This window comes from Acomys minous (assembly GCF_964271855.1).
Source record: "Acomys minous genome assembly, chromosome: 2".
In the NCBI taxonomy this organism is placed as follows: Eukaryota; Metazoa; Chordata; class Mammalia; order Rodentia; family Muridae; genus Acomys; species Acomys minous.
The window spans coordinates 4,297,592-4,314,887 of NC_140484.1; the positions used below are offsets into that span (position 1 = coordinate 4,297,592).

The following is a 17,296-nucleotide window of genomic DNA, read 5'->3' on the forward strand; positions in this document are numbered from 1 at the left end:
AAATACATTCTAATTAGGGAGAACCTTCAACTTCATATGAGCAAGAACACGCCGCAGGAAATGGATGAAGCACTAGGAGTCTCTTGGCTAGCTTCTCGAAGGACACCGACTCTCAGAAGTGCACTCACGCACTCATCCATCATTGTGAGTGTAATTTGTCCAACAACATGCTTCCAGGGCTGGAGAGATGGCTCCGTGTTAGGAGTACCAGCTGCACTTTCAGAGCGCCCAGGTTTAGCTCACAGCGCCACACTGGTCACCACCATCTGTAGCTCCAGCTCCAGGCATCTGGCCCCCTCTTGTGGCTCATGCCGGCACTGCATGCATGATAGCCATACATGCAGAAAAACACCCACAAGTGTTGGAAAACAGAACAATCTCAGAGTAACCTCCCTCAGCACCCTTATTAAGCTAGTATAAAAGCACACAGATGGAAACAATGTCGCTATGAAAAGTAACAGCGCCAGACAGAAGCGCTATCCTGGACTGGGCTAACTGGAAACCTAGCCCAGTGCAGCCTGCCGCTCACCCAGGTCAGCCACACAAGCTCATGAAGGTACACAGAGCTCTCCACACCATCTTTGCACATACTCTAACTTAAAAACATATCAAAAAATGAGTTAAGAAATGTGTGAACTGGTGCTAAAGATATTTAGAAGGGTGAGAAGTACGGAAGTCATGCACACGGAAGGAGCTTCTGGAAAAGAGCGGCAGACGGTGAGGACAGGGACGGCTGTGCTGCCTTCCACTACACTTTGCTACTCTTCAATTTTGTACCATATATGCTTAGCAATCACCTATGAAAATAAATAAAAAGGAAATTTGAAGTTCCAACTCTTTAATTTTTAGATTCTTAAAAATGTATATGAGTGTTCTGCCTGCACACACACATCCCATGTGAAGGCCTGGTGCCAATGGAGGTCAGGAAAGGATATCAGATCCCAGCTCCATGGAACTGAAGTTTTAGATGGTGTGAGCTGCTGTACGGACACTGAGAGGCACAGCTGGGTCCTCTGTCGGAGCAGAGCGGGTCTTAACCACAAAGCCAGCTCTCCGGTACCTTGAGCTTTGTTCTGTATGCAATATTAGCTCATCTTCCAGGTGATTCTAATGAAGAATTATGCATCTCAGAACCTGAGAGTCAGACAAGGACTTAGGTACCTAATCTAACATGTTCATTTGGCAGGAAAAAATGGATCTAGAAAAGTTAAACTCAATCTACAAAAGTTAAAATCAATGATCTCACTTATCATAACAGCTCAAATAAAACAAAATACAAAGTATGAAAATGTGGGGCAAATAGAAATCTCAAAGTGACAGTTATCAGAATTAGGGAAAACTGACAATTATTTTTAAAAAATGGCTAGCACTGATGGCTCAACAGAAATGTACTGATGAGCTGGATGCTCACACTATCATTTCAGAGGTAGTCAAGTGCCTCAAAGGAAAACAGAAATGTCTGTATGCTTATACAATGGAATATTATGCTGCAGCAGCAGCAGCAGCAGCAGCAGCAACAACAACAACAACAAAAAGAAGCTCCAATTACTTGTAACAACAACGTGAAAAAACAGTAACCAAGGCAAAACTAAAAATACATATTGTATGGTTTTGTCTCATGTGAGATTCAGAAGCTAGGATAAAAATCAATCTATGCAGGACTTCACTTCCTTCTGAAGGAGAAAGAATGGGTAAGGAACGGAAGAGAGGTACAGGAGACTTCTGGGACACAGGGTCATGTTCTTTCTTTGCTGATGAACTGGCTAGCAGGCCTGACCTGTGACAACCCAGTACACGGCACTCGTGTAACAGTTAATCAGATGAACAAGTGGAGCTGACTTCCGACAATGACATTAGGAGACATACTATGAAGTCTTAAATGTTTTAAAGACATAGAGTAGGGGTCATAAGACAGAAAAATGCCAACTAAGTGCAATCAAGTCTTTCCTGGCTCAGCTGTTCAGAAAGACTGCTTTTGTCATGCATAGTGCACCCTTCAAAGTTACCTGTTAAAAATAAGCGAGAGGAGCCAACTTACCGTCGTCTTTAAGGAAGTGACAATAAAACTCCCCAGGACTGTACATCGTGCAGACCATCACATCTACTGTTTCATCAACAGTCAACTCAACCCACGTCCACTCCAACGGCTCGGCAGATGCTTCTATAGCCAAGGGAACTGTGAAAAGAACTGAGTGTTCTTCAAAAGGAGATACAGCTTGGGTGGGGAAGGCTGTCACTGTGGGGCAAACTTTCTGGGAAAGCTCAATTTTCACTGACATTCTGGTGACTTTATAGGAAGGTAAACTCTAAAATTAAGGATTACAATTAACCTTATTGCTGGGTTGACTGTCACACATTTCTGACTAATCAAACTTTCAACACATATCTCGTTTACACAGGCTGACATGTATGTACATGACTGCTCATTACACACGTTGGGGTGTGTCCATGTGACTGCTCAATTATAGATGCAAAACGGCACTCAAACACTAGTTCTCCTGAACTCCTGGCCCACATGCTCTTGGGCCTATGGGGTCCAGCCTTCCTCTGTGTCCTGACGGCTGACTTACCGCTGCCTGTGTGCCCGCTGCCTTCCTCTGTGTCCTGACGGCTGACTTACCGCTGCCTGTGTGCCCGCTGCCTTCCTCTGTGTCCTGACGGCTGACTTACCGCTGCCTGTGTGGCCGCTGCTGGGTTTATCTGCCACTCCCTCCTTTTCCTCGACAGCAAAGCCTGAGTCTATGAGAGCTTTAGCAGCACTGACGTGGGGGGTCACCGACTTGTCCACCAGATCCACCAGAGCCCTGGTCCCCAGTGTGTCTACCACTCTCACTGTCACCATTTTGTTCTGCACAATCTTCTTCATGAGACAAATAGCTTCTGGAGTCCAAACTCCTAATGATGGCTTCACTCCTAACAAACAATCGTTAAAAATGTTAAAGTAATCCCTAAAACAACCATTGGGACATTTAACTTCATTTCTTCCAAGTTAAGCAAATCTATCTCAAACACTGGAACCGAAATGTCCCACCTGAGAAGCACGGTTTTATAAATATGAAAAACAGCAGAATAGAAATGCTTCTGTACCTCAACATTAAAAAAAAAGATCTTAATTCCACTGATAGAAAATGTCCAGAAGTAGAAAAGGAAGGGTTAGCGGTTGCCTATGACAGGCTGACCTAAAAAACACACACGACATCTCCACGGTGTGACGAGATGTTTGCGGACAGATCCTGGTTAGCATGTACAACCCACCTAAGTTTACATAAAAAAAACAAAAAATAAACCTGCTAAGTTTTATACCTAAAATAAGGATTCTTACAGCATCTAAATTATAGCTCAATAAAGCAATTACTCATAAAGATATAAACAACACAGAAAGAAATCCTAATTAATGGGAGCTTTTGTGTTTTATTTTAAATACAAATCAATACTGGAAGGGTAGTCATAAGCCAACGACTCAAAGGTATAGAGTAGAGTCAGTACAGAAACTAAAGCCAAATAGGCACCCCCAAGCCCCCTCCTAACCCCCACCTGCCAAGAAAAGGCCGGAGCTTCTGTGAATGAAGCAAACTGAAGCGCTCTCGGTGAGGTGCTACATGGTGACTCTGGAGTATGAGTGTGTGATGGGATTCACTCCCTCAGAAGGGAGTGGGCAAGCCAGCTCAAGCGTTTCCACAGAACAGGAGACAGTGTGTCCCGTGAATACAAGACACGAAGTCACAGGCACGCGCCACCTGGGGCACACCCTGTGGAAACATTTAGCAGTACTGTCTTGCAACACATCCAAGGGACGTGCTCTTGGAAACAATGCACATGCAGCAAAAATAACTGAAAGACCATCACTGGCCAAGCCCAGACACGCCTGATATTAGCCACAGTCTGTAATGATGGTACACCTGTTGAAGACAGCTCATAGCACAGGAGGAAGCCCCGATCCTACGGACAAGGCACCTGCCGAGTGACTCCCAACCCAGCATCTCAGGGCTCTCTGCTCCCACTTGCCTCTCAGGCACAAGTGTCTTTTCACATTTCCACTTTCATTTTTGAGTTTTAATATTTGAAGAACAGGAAGAGCACACTATTTCATACCTGCCAGCACACAATTTAGAGCTTGCATTGGCAAGTCCAACAACTTTGGAATGATGGGACAAAGCCTTTTCAAACTAAGAATTTCAAAGTTTCCATAGTCGACATATCCAACCAGGACAGATTCTTCAGAAGCATAGGCCAGAGCTGAGGCGCGGTACCACTGGTCATCCTCTGAAAGAAGGAGAAGGTCATCTCAGACACCTGCACAGCCAGTACAAGTGCTCCCCAACTGAGACGGCCACATGGATGCTGTTGCTTCACCAAGAGCTGAGCGCGCATGCCCCCCAGACACTGCCAGAAGCGTTGCCTTCCCCAGGTGGGACCACTGCACTCAGCTTACTAATCGCATTGCTTTTTTCCCTGTGGTCAAATACCCAACAAACAACCCAAGGGATTAGAGACAATTTTGCTCACAGTGTCAGCCCCTCCTGGCTGGGGCATGGTGGGGCTGAGAAGCCACATCCTGTGGGAAGCCCGGTCAAGCTGACAACGAAGCGCGACCACCATGCTATGATATATGATATCATTATGAAGTTATGACTCATTTCTCCAGAGACGGCTGGTAGGTAGTGCAGCCGTGGAGAGGACAGGCTCTGACCTCGAGGACCCCACAGTGCATGCACTATGTGCTAGAACACCTGCAGCTGGATGGATTAAAGGGACTGCAGCCCAGGATTGAAGGTGCTGGTGGCCCCCCTGGGGCACGCTGGTCAGTGGGCCAGCTGCTGCCCTTAAGACAGGAACAGAAGTAGGTGTCTACAAAGGTCCTGGCAGGGCTAGGCCTTCAGGGCCTCTTGCTAAGTCAAACAGAACTCACAAAGAAGGGACTAGAAGGTTCTACATCCCATACTCATGTAAGCTGAAGTGTTGGTGCTTAACTCCAAATAGTACGGGATTGATATAAACAGTTTAAAACCCATCTCACCATGCCAGGCTCTTATAGCACTCTCTCTGCCGTTATATATGCCATCCTGAACGGCTCAAATCTAGTTTGACTGGACACATTTAGGACGTATATGATGCATGCTAATACTCAAGCCCTAGTGTGGCCATTGGTATGAATCAGATTTTGGTTTTTACTCAATTGTACATAAAACATGTCCTCACCTGAGAATTGAGCACAACACATATCCCCAATGGCTGGATAAAAATCAGAGCGTGGAGTCACTTGGCCACAGTATTCACTGAGGGATTCCTGAAGCTCTGCCAGCTTGTCTGTGGGCACAAATCACATTTAGACACAGGAATGTGGTTCCTCATCTCTAGGGTGATGTACTGAGTCTCATGGAACACATTATGGTGACAGAACAAACTAAGAAAGCTGACTCACGGCCACTCTGCAGCTGCTGACAAAAGAAGTCCTCTGGTGTCTGAATGTGGGCGACCACACCACAGAACTCGTCACCCACATTCAAGGTCAGCACTTTGGGGGTCAGGGAATCCTTCTCTGTAACAACCTTGTTCTCGGCTGTCACTCTTCCAGTGTCCTCAGGAGCATCTTGTCAGAAACCAGGAAGAGTCATGTTGGCAAGGTTGAGAGAAACAAAACAGTAACAAAGTAACAAGGAGACAGGGATACTTGATATTGTTTTAAAAGGCGCAGAGACTGAGTGGGCTCGGGTGCTCAGGCGCTCAGGTGATGGGCCTTCACAAAGGGGATTTCCTATCACCAAAAGCTGAAAGGTCTAAAGAACGAAAGCCATGGCATAAACAAAATCTGATCTAACTACAGTATTCTCAACAAAATATTCTGTCTCTATGGAGCTCAGGGAAACACAATTTAGAGTCAATAATATAACAGGGTCTGGAAGAGACACAGAGCAGAAACTATTTTACAGTGAAATGGACCCCACAGAAAACCATTTGCTACAATAATATATTCAATTTAATTGAAATTACACTTAAAATGCATTAGTCGGTTCAATGAGGAACAGGTGGTATAAGTTCCACGCACCAGGCTCAGAAGTGATGTCAGCATCTGAAGGCACAGGGCTTTGACACCACCGCAAAAAACTCAGAATGCAAGATAACTCCGAGGTGTAAAAACAAAATGAATGGCCTACAAAATTGCCATGCTCCCAAGGATGGGGGCTCAGGGTCAAAACATCAGTACTCTGCAAGCCAGCTTCCGCTAAGGAACCAGGGGGAAGACCAAGTCAGTTTCACTGTTTGTCTCAGACATGTTAAGCAGCAGATAGCAGTTTACAGAGTTAATCTCACCAAGAGCCTGTGTGGTCTCACTGGGAGACCAAGGGAACGCCACCATGGTCTCTGAAAGCCTACTAGATGGTACCTCACACGAAAACAACTGGGAAGAAGCTGGTTAAGGAGTCCGAGCTCCACAAGTTTCAAGTCCTGTTGGCAGGTGAGCCCACCAGGAGAATGGACACAAGTGCAATGGGCATGGGGTGTGTCTGCACGGGGAGTGTCTGCACGGGGAGTGTCTGCACGGGGGTGTGTCTGCACGGGGAGTGTTTGCACGGGGAGTGTCTGCACGGGGTGTGTCTGCACGGGGGTGTGTCTGCACGGGGGTGTGTCTGCACGGGGAGTGTCTGCACGGGGTGTGTCTGCACGGGGTGTGTGGGCACGAGGTGTGTCGGCATGGGGTGTGTCATCATGGGGTGTGTCTGCACGGGGTGTGTCTGCACGGGGTGTGTCTGCATGGGGTGTGTCGGCACAGGGTGTGTTGGCATAATGCTCTTGTGGACTGTGCACAGTTTATCCTTGTTTATTTCTCCACCCCACTAGCTGGTTTCAATCCTGACACTGCATTGTGATGTTTTTCTAAGTATCTCCTGTCTCAAGTTGTGTAAACATGCCACCATTTGTTCTCTGTATTGCCAATAAAAACCAACAAGCCAATGCTAAGCAATACAGAGGATAACAGGGGAGTTAGGGGAGAGAAAGGGCAGGAAGGAAAGAAGGGACACAGGTGGAGAGGGCCAGGAAACACCAGGAGGAATGAATCAGACCCAGGAGATGAGTAAAAAACAAGCATAATGTGGGAAATCTGAATGGGAGGGAGCTACACTAGCATGGAGGGTTAGGATGGAGTAATTATTGAGCAGCATTGTGCTCTAGGCTAATTAAATAGATCCTGGTCTCTCTGTGTGGTTATTGAGTATATACCTGGTTAAGGAATAACGCTGACTTATTAAAATGATATAGCAATAACAAATATTAATAATGATTGCAACAAGAATACTTCAACAGGAAGGACATAAACACCGAGGCAGGGCCTGATACTGGTTGGTACCTCTGGAACGAGTGGGGAGAGGCAGCGCTTCCTTAGGGTTTTTACTGCTGTGAAGAGACACTGTAACCAAGGCAATTCTTACAAAAGGAGGTACCTGGGGCCTCCTTACAGTTAGTCCGTTATCCCACAGGTAGGGGCATGGTGGGAACACAAGTAGGGGCATGGTGGGAGCATGGTGGCACTCAGGGTACTGGGGAAGCAACAGAGAGCTACACACTCATCTGCAGGCAACAGAGCACTACAGCCTCATTTACAAGCAACAGAGAGCTACAGCCTCATGTACAGGCAACAGAGAGCTACAGCCTCATGTACAGGCAACAGAGAGCTACACACTCATCTGCAGGCAACAGAGAGCTACAGCCTCATTTACAAGCAACAGAGAGCTACAGCCTCATGTACAGGCAACAGAGAGCTACACCCTCATCTACAAACAACAGAGAGACACACCCTCATATGCAGGCAACAACGAGCTACAGCCTCATCTACAAGCAACAGAGAGCTACACACTCAACTACAGGCAACAGAGAGCTACAGCCTCACCAACAGGCAAACACAGAGTGCCTGGCCTGGCCAGGGCTTCTGAAACCTCACACCCACCTCCACTCAAACTTTCTTATTCTTATAATCGTGCCACTTGCTTGATAACTAAGCATTTGGTTACATGAGCTCTGGGGCTGTTCTCATTCAAAGCACTACAGACAGGATGGAAAGGTGCCTCAGCAGGTCTAAGGACAGCACTGCAGGTTCAGGTCTGCTAGGCTTACAGCCAGACTCCAGCTGGCCATCCTCCATCCCTTTCTCCCTCCTACCACAGGGCCACCACTCCTGCCACATTCTTGCCACTTTCCCAGTCACTAAGTCGGCTGTGGCATCAGATGTAGCTCACAGTACAGCTATGACACATCCTGTGATCTACTCTGCTCACATCCTGTGATCTACTCTGCTCACATCCTGTGATCTACTCTGCTCACATCCTGTGATCTACTCTGCTCACATCCTGTGATCTACTCTGCTCCTTCTCCTGCCCCTTTCCTTGACGGCCAATTCCAGTCATACCTCATTTTTAGCGTTTTAGACCCAACCATGTCCTTTTAAAGTGACGCCTTTTACAAATGTGTCCTGTAGTTCTCGGAACAAGGCCCCCACCCCAGACTCTGTATTTCTTGCTTGGTGTGCTGTCAGTTCAAGTCTCCGCAGGCAGCTTTCCAGGGGATTGTCCTCTATCCCACCCTTGCACATCTTTCTGCGTGGACCACAGAATTCCCTTCCATAGTACCTTTAACCTCCATGGCGCCTTAGCAGAGTGGACAGAGCTCTCTGGGTGCGGTTTCTTGCTGCAGATGCCCATAGTGCACCTGTGACTCATGAATGACTCCCTTACCCAGAAGCACTAACCTTTCTGCTGCTCTGGCAAAGCTTTCCAGTCTCCAGTCTCACCACAAGCTCCCACTCTAAATGTAATGGGCCCAGATTCACCTCATTATTTCTCTTACTCTGCACCAGCAACACTTACAGTCCTAAGCATGACAGCTACCAGACCACTGTTCGTTTACTTTTCTTCTCTAGATGGCAAATAAATACTCAGTTTTTCAGCAGGATTTCTGTTTAGGGACATCACAAGGGCACGTCCTCAGGATATAGGCAGGAGATAAAGGATAACACAGAAGGTGGTTTCCACTGTCATAAAGGGTTCCTAAAGAGATGACAGTGAGGTAAGAAAACTAGGAGGAAGGTAATAAAAAGATATAACCAAAGGTGTTTGGGAGGAAAAACCAACAATGACTTGGCAGCCAAGTAGACAGAGCACAGGGACTCGAAGCAAGAGGGTGGACGGCTTGAGGCCAGGGCAGTCTGTCTCTGGGATGAACACTCACAACCTGGGAACACCTCTGCTCCATAGACAGAAGACATCCACGGCAGGAGATGCCATGACAAATGCTCAAGCTGCATCTAATTCTCTTGTTAAACTTGTAAACATGCATGTGCACACACAGTTAATAATTAAAAATCTAACTCTTAAGAAAGCCCGTCCTTCAGAGATCTCCTGGGAATCGCATCAAACTGAAGCAATATGAGCTAAAAAGCACTCAACCTCAAGTGTCACTTTATAGTCTCCAATGATGATTATATTAGGATTAATCCGCAAAACAGACTCTGAGACAGGATGGGAGACTCAGATCAGATAATGTGTTTCTAAATGAAAACTACCCTTAGTGTGCAGTTCTGACGGAGCCACAGTGTGCAGTGCTGAGCGTGGTTCTGACGGTGCTACAGTGTGCAGTGCTGAGCGTGGTTCTGATGGAGCCAGTGTGCAGTGCTGAGCGTGGTTCTGATGGAGCCAGTGTGCAGTGCTGAGCGTGGTTCTGACGGTGCCACAGTGTGCAGTGCTGAGCGTGGTGCTGACGGTGCCACAGTGTGCAGTGCTGAGCGTGGTGCTGATGGAGCCACACCAAGCCTTACCCTGCTCTGTACCCCAGTCACTATGCACCCCAAGCCTGCGTACTCACTGTGGTCCACACCTTGCTTCCTGGGATTCTGCTCCCCGGCTTTCACACTGTACCCCATCTCCACCAACATGTGTTCCAGCTGTTTTCCTAAGAGGTGATTCAGAAAATAGATCTTCTCTATTGAGACACTACACAAGGCATCACAGGCAAAAAAAAAGTAAGAACAAATCAACCGTGTGCCTCAGACATGCTAACTCCTTGCACAGGCTTGCTTCACCATGTCAGTTATTATGGGCAAAATAACAGAAAAGCATAGCTTTTAAAATTGAAACAAAATTCTCAATCACTTGACCAAAAATTTCATGAAAAGATTCATCATCAAAATTTCAAATAATAGGAAAGGCAGTTATTGGCTCCAAAGCATATTTAAATGAACCATTGTTTATGTGAAGACATCAATTAAAGGACAAGACTACATGGATCAAGATCAGTCATCCCTCACCTGACCTGGCACCCCAAAGCTGAAGTCACAACATGAAATACACATGCCAAAAAACAAAAATAGATTGTACACTAAATTCAACAGACAACCTCCTGCTCTATTAAGTCACACGTCACCCCTTCTCTGAGCGTACAGAGGGGTGGTGCCTTGGAAACTTAGGTCATTATAATAAAGTGTGAGGAGTGACTTTTACAGATACTAAACCACAAAAGAAGGGCAGGGTGCCAGGACGGTCCACTCCTCAGCTTCAACACTTAAGTACTACCGTGAGGTATATCTGTGAGGGCTGCTCCAGGAAGCTGCACTGGGGCGGGAACAGGCCTTTCTGTGAAGGCGTACAAGTCATCAGCAGACATTATAATGAGTACATTATGTTGGAAGAACCCTGCGGTCTGAGGTAGCCGTCCTCCCAACCTGGATAGGCACTCTGAGCTCAGCGTTAGGTGTAGGACTCCCTCTCCCCAGCAGGGTCTCCTGCTCTCTGCCTGACTGCAGAGTCTCTAGACACAGATGCCCCTAGCCACAACTGACGGGTGGCCCTGGCACAGCTCCCTGCCAGCTCTCCCCTTCCTTTGTCTATAGGATAATTAGGTGCTGTGTTCCTGCTCATATGATAGGAGCACACTGCCAAATGCAAACCAAGCATCCTTAAAGTGCCAGGGTTCAACCAATCATGTACACCTATCCTGGCCACGCCCTCGGGCTCCCCAAGGGCTATATAGTCTTTGTTCTCCCTGAGTAAATGTGAACTAGCTCCTGACATGGTTCCCAGAGTGTCTGGTCGCTTTGTGCTTCCGGCCTTCCAAGGCCAGCACCTCACCTTCTGCTCCTCTGGCCTGGATAGGCTGACAACCAACAGCCCCCAGGGAAGAAGACAGCCACAGCACTAAAAGCTCATGTTATATAGTTACCTCATGTTAGCCCAAATCTGCTCTTCTAAACCATCTAATTCCATACGCTCCTGACAAACTGCCACCTCAAGGCACCATCTTCATCACAATGGGGATGGCTTGTTTGTGCTCCATGGTTCTGATGCTCCTCTGAGGAACACATGGGGACTAAATAACATGGCAAGGAAACTCAGGCCTCACCTGAACTTTCTAGCACAACACTGACGGCGTAGGTGAGCACATCCTCCTCTAAGATGTCCATGACTGTCACCGAGCAGAACTGCTCTAGTACCAGTGCCCTGACAGCTGCGGCGCAGTCTTGACTCCACTCACCCTCAGCCGGGGTGACGCCTGCCACAAAGCACTTTATGGCCTGAAAGATTTTGTGCAAGTTACTTACAAGGTTCAGTATTTTAAACAAAAAAAAATCTAATTAATTATTTAAAGGGAATTTTAAAATAATGTATTTCATGCAGAAAAAAAGTCATCCCACACCTTCCATCCTAAGCGGGTAACCACTGGAGTGTGGTGACATTTACCTCCGTAGTGCAACTGCTGGCAATGCTAAGTGTGAGGAACTGAAGCTTTAGAAACAGACACAAGGCTGAGAATTTTACCTTTACTATTCACCAGTTCTGGCTTCTTTCAGGTAAAAAATAAATACAGAAATGACTGGTTTTATAGAGCCAATAAAACATTCCTGAAAAAATGACCTACTCACAAGAGTTGCCTGTGGGTAGTTAGGGAGGGACAGCAGGCAGAGCCAGCCACAGGTGATTCTCACTCACGCTGTCAGAGACAGGACTGGGCACTCAGTGGCAGACACTGCATCCAGGCAACCTGAGTGACTGCTCCCCGGGGATGCTGACAGTAACAGAAAGAGGAGACTCACGGAAGGAGGAAACAAGTCAATGCTCCTGTTTAGCTGGTGAATTCTGTCTATTGGAATTATTTCTTCATTTCCATAGTCAATGTACAAGACGTGTGCCTTCTTCTGTAACACATCAACGCCTTGTATTACCGCTCTGTTCCAGGTCTGCAAGGGAAATGTGTGGCGTTCTGCTTTAAACACCATTTCAAAATCCTAGTCTAAGAAGCCATCAAGCGGCCTAGGCGGCAGACAGATGGAAGGTTCCTGTTTCCTCGGACACACTCAAAATGTTAACATCATTTTAATGAGAAATCCCAAAAGTGGCCTAATTAGGACAACATGAGATGCACTAGCACTCTAGATGAAAATCATACACACACGTGAGTGCAACTCGGAAGGCCAGCAAGCAGCCGGAACATGGCCACTCAGGAATGAGGCAGCAGAGCCCGGGGGGTAGTGCAAGGAGGAGCCCGACTGAGGTAACCCGAGTTTGCCCCAAGCCACCCCATGCAGCATTACTAGCTTTAGTCTTCATGAGGCGACCCCAAAAACGTAAGCTGAAGCATCCTGCTGAACAAGTCATCGTCAGTGGTTACCTGATCAACTGTGTACTTGGCGACACACACTTCCCCCTTAACAGGAAGATAGCCGTCCTCGGGCACCACGTTCGCGTAAGTCTCCTTCAAGCTTCTGGACAGTTGGCTCATGCACTCTAAGACCTCCAGAGAATACAACTGGACATGAAAGTTACTCGGGTGCTTGAACTCAGTGACTGTACCCTTTCAAAGACAGGAGAAAAACAAACCAAAGTAAGTTCCTTAAATGCTATAGCGAAGAGAACAGTAGGGCATATTTCCATAATCTTTATGGACTTAATCAGGTCTGCTCTGGGCTGAGTTACGCTGTCGACTCCATGCAAGGGCAGCAAACAAGGGTAAATCCAAGCACTTCTTTAGATAGCCCCATAGAAAGCAAAACAACTACCTTTACTTCCATGGTTTTCTTGAGTTGGAGACTTCTCAAATCAGAAAACATTACTCTCTCAGCACCAGCAGTCATGTCTTTAGTAATTCCAAGTGGACAGTTGCTCTGCGTGGGAAAAGCACACAATCCATGTCCACACAGGCGTGACTTTCCGTGGCACGGAGACCATGAAGCCACACATCTGCAGCCTAAGTGTGAAGAAAGTGCAGGAGCCGGGAAGGCCCCGAAGAGCCCCCACGGCAGCGCACACGACATCCAGGGCCAAGCAAAAGTGACGGAAAGACACCCTTCCACTATAATCCATTTAACATTTAAGAATCTTGACTCTCACTCTGCAATGCAGGCTAGCCTGAAACTACGAAGCTTCAACTAGCCTAGAACTCTAAGCTATCCTCCTGCCTCAGCTTCTCAACTGCTGGATTTGAAGGCATAAGCCACCCTACCTGGCAACATTTAAATGTTTAAATACTTAACTGTTAATGTTTTCTATGAGTAAATACTGTGAAGAGACTTTTTTTTTTTTTCAGTAGATAGTAGCAGATGAGAATTCTGTGTGACACAAGTTGAACACGATGGTGTTGGGAACGCTCTGGCCCACAGTTATCTAAGTGGGGAAGCACTAACACAAAGCAGTGCCCTTGAGAGAGAGGCCCAACAACAACGCAAGACCCACAGACGGAGACCCTGTGCTACTGGGCTGCAAAGCAAGGGCTCTGTAGCAGTCTATGTTATTTTATACAGGAACATGGCTGTCAAAGAACGTTTGGGGGAACATCTGGAAATGAACAATCCCCAAAAGGCCCAAGCAGCAACACTGCACCTTCCTGTCCACCTCTGGCTGTGGGGTGAACGGGGTTTATTTGTTTTGTCTATAAATACAGGCATGGTGTACTAGTTCAAATATCTTAGCTTAGTCTTCTTCAAAATGGAGAATGATTTAAAATTTACCAAAATTTGCCAGAGTGTCTTACCTCATTCTTTACGCCAATGTTCCTCGTCTCAAACGGTGGTTTACTGTCTTCAAGCTTGTGCAAACTATAATTAAACAGCTGACTTTAATACCATACAAAGAAACTTAAAGAGAGGGGTCATGAACTCAATTTTATTAAATTCTCAATCAATAACATTTAGAAGGGCAAAATCATACAGAGAGTGACAATGACAGCACACAGCAGCCCTGAGCTGCCTGAGAAAGGGTCTAACATGGGAGCACACAGTGTGTGTCCCTCAAAAGCCCCCAGTAGGAGGGCCACAAGGAGCCGAGCCTCAGAACTGTCCTCTGTGAATACAGACAATCCTCGCATCCCACAGGGAACGCTATCAATATGGACATGTTTATTTCAGAGCCTCGCCTCATGAGCTCTAGGAAGGCTGCACCCCAATACCCAGGAATGCAGACAGAATGACAAGCAGGGCACTGAAAATTCCAGCTTTTAAAAATTCATGTGAAGGGACTAAGAGTTGGCTCAGGGTTAAGAGCCCTGGTTCTTGCAAAGGACCTGGGTTCAGTTCCTACCACCCATATGGAGGCTCATCACTTCCTCAGGCACCAGACACACGTGCTACACAGACAACAAACACACACAAAATAATAAAATAAATCTAAAATAAAAATTTACTTGAGGTCCTAAATCTTGCTATATACTAGCTGGTGCTTACGGAGCCTGGGCCTGCTTAGCTCGCTCAAGTGCTCACCCTCCAGCAGCACTCACCTTGGCTGTACGGGCCTGCAGATGGTGCTGTGGGAAGACCAGTCTTTCCTCTGGCACGCTGTGGAGCAGTAGTATGTCTGTTTGCACTGGGAACACCTCAGCGACCCTGAAGAGCACAGTCCATCTCAGTCTAAGGCATTGCAGAGGGGGCTATAGTGATACCTTGGTGGTTATGAGAGCACTGACTGCTCTTCTAGAGAACCCAGGTTTGATTCCCATCACCAACATGGTGGCTTACAATACAACCTTCTGTAACTCCAGTTCTAGGGGATATACTGCCCTCTCCTGGCTTCCTTGGGTAATATATGCACATAGAGAACAGACACTTGGGCAAAACACCCACATGCATAAAATGAAAACAAAGCATTAAATATATATGTGTACACACACACACACACGCACGCACGCACGCGCATATACAAAACACTAGAGAGATGAGGCTGTCAGACATCACTGTGCAGGCTACAGGGCTGTCTAGTCAGCATCAGACCCTGGGAGGAATTGTCAAACTCTCTCAAATGCAGAAAGAGAAACAGCAAGTGTTTGAAAATGAGTTCAAGGCTCAGGCTGGAGATGCAGAGATATCCCTAGTCTTAAAAAATCGTACAAGTAAACATGAGAGAGAAAGCAGGAAGGACGGCAGGTATGAAGAGCAGCGGCAGCCACTGGGCATGAATGACGGCACACAGCACACTTCAGTGCTCACCATGATAAAACACTCCTCAGATATACAGAAAGACCATCCTGTGGACATCAAAAGTGAACTTGCTTACCAAACAGGCCACAGCGGTGGCAGGTTGCTGACCGGAGGGGTGGTGCCAAGGAGCTGAAGAGCGCTGGGTTATTTACAGACAAGGCGTTCTCAAACAACTTGTGAGATCTGTTTGGTTTTTCAGGAGATACATTACGACTGGGCTTCTATGAAGAACAAAGAGCAGCAGTTAGAATGTGGCCGCCTCACTGGTGAGAGCAGCGGTTAGAATGTGGCCGCCTCACTGGTGAGAGCAGCGGTTAGAATGTGGCCGCCTCACTGGTGAGAGCAGCGGTTAGAATGTGGCCGCCTCACTGGTGAGAGCAGCGGTTAGAATGTGGGTCACCAAACCAAATAACCCAATTGAGAAATGGGGCTCAGAACTAAACAGAGTTCTCTACAGAGGAATATCAAATGGCTGAGAAACACTTAAAGAAATGCTCAGTGTCTTTAGTCATCAAAGAAATGCAAATCAAAACGACACTGAGATACCATCTTACACCCATCAGAATGGCTAAGATCAAAAACTCAAATGACACCACATGCTGGCGAGGATGTGGAGAAATAGGAACACTCCTTCATTGCTGGTGGGAATACAAACTAGTACAACCACTTTGGAAAACTATCTGGTGCTTTCTCAGAAAAATGGGAATAGGGCTTCCTCAAGACCCAGCTATTCCACTCCTTGGAATATACCCAGAAAATGCTGCACCACACAACAGGGACATATGCTCAACCATGTTTATAGCTGCTTTAAACATAATAGCCAGAACATGGAAACAGCCTAAGTGTCCCTCAGTAGAAGAACGGATAAAGAAACTGTGGTACATTTACACTATGGAATACTACTCAGCTATTAAAAACAAGGAATTCCCAAAATTTGTGAACAAATGGATTGAACTAGAAATGATTATAATGAGTGAGTTCACCCAGAATCAGAAAGAGTCAAATGGTATATACTCACTTACATCGAGACACTAGCTCAAGGGGCATGCCCCATGAAAGTCTTCACTTACCAGGAAAGTGGGTCAGAGGGGAGGACATCCTATTGGGACTCTAGGTGAGAGAATCAAGGGAGAATGGGGAAATAGAAGGGTCCAGAGGGTCCTAGAAACCTACAAGATGAACATTATGATGGGTGGATCTGGGCCCAGGGGTCCTGCTCAAACTATGACACCAGCCAAGGACAATACGTGCAGTAAACTTCGAACCCCTACCCAGATCTAGCCAATGGACAGGACATTCTCCACAGTTGAGTGAAGAGTGGGGTCTGACTTTCACATGAACTCTGGTGGCCCATATTTGACCACATCCCCCGGATGGGGAGGTCTGGTGGCACTCAGAGGAAAGATAGCAGGCTGCCAAGAAGAGACTTTATACCCTATGAGCATATACAGGGGGAGGAGGGCCCCCTTAGTCACAGTCACAGGGAAGGGGAGTAGGTGGAAAGCAGAAGGGAGGGAAGAATGGGAGGATACAAGGGTTAGGATAACAATTGAGATGTAATATGAATAAATTAATAAAATATTTTAAAAAAATAAAGAATGTGGGCCCGCCTCACTGGTGAGACAGCATAGGTAAAGGCTTTGCTTGCTCATCTCTTACGTACAGCTGAAATCCTAAACTAAGCATACAAAGCAAGTATAAGGTTAACTCTGAAAGGAAGGAGAGAAGGCACTAACGGTGCTTACATTGGGAAAATGATAACTCTGTATAGCAATCACTGGGAAAGCTATTCAGAGATACATGCCAAGCAAAATGAAGTTATGAAGTGTTCAATTAGCCCCCAAG

General features: G+C 46.6%; 1 protein-coding gene across 9 annotated transcripts in view; it reads right to left on the reverse strand.

Annotated features, from left to right (window-relative positions):
- Positions 1-17,296, reverse strand: part of TDRD1 (tudor domain containing 1) — a 51,187-nt gene that overhangs the window by 17,392 nt on the left and 16,499 nt on the right. For 7 of the 9 annotated variants that reach the window (XM_084772174.1, XM_084772179.1, XM_084772172.1 and 4 more), the window contains exons 4-16: positions 15,528-15,672; positions 14,755-14,860; positions 14,014-14,077; positions 13,043-13,147; positions 12,655-12,837; positions 12,080-12,223; positions 11,389-11,560; positions 9,856-9,942; positions 5,423-5,590; positions 5,200-5,307; positions 4,093-4,263; positions 2,671-2,913; positions 2,039-2,176 (exon numbers count right to left, since the gene is read on the reverse strand). In XM_084772174.1, the coding sequence (XP_084628300.1) occupies positions 2,039-2,176; positions 2,671-2,913; positions 4,093-4,263; positions 5,200-5,307; positions 5,423-5,590; positions 9,856-9,942; positions 11,389-11,560; positions 12,080-12,223; positions 12,655-12,837; positions 13,043-13,147; positions 14,014-14,077; positions 14,755-14,860; positions 15,528-15,672 (1,834 nt within the window). The remainder of the gene's footprint in view (positions 1-2,038; positions 2,177-2,670; positions 2,914-4,092; positions 4,264-5,199; positions 5,308-5,422; positions 5,591-9,855; positions 9,943-11,388; positions 11,561-12,079; positions 12,224-12,654; positions 12,838-13,042; positions 13,148-14,013; positions 14,078-14,754; positions 14,861-15,527; positions 15,673-17,296) is intronic. The other 2 variants (XM_084772178.1, XM_084772177.1) reach the window with 2 other exon arrangements.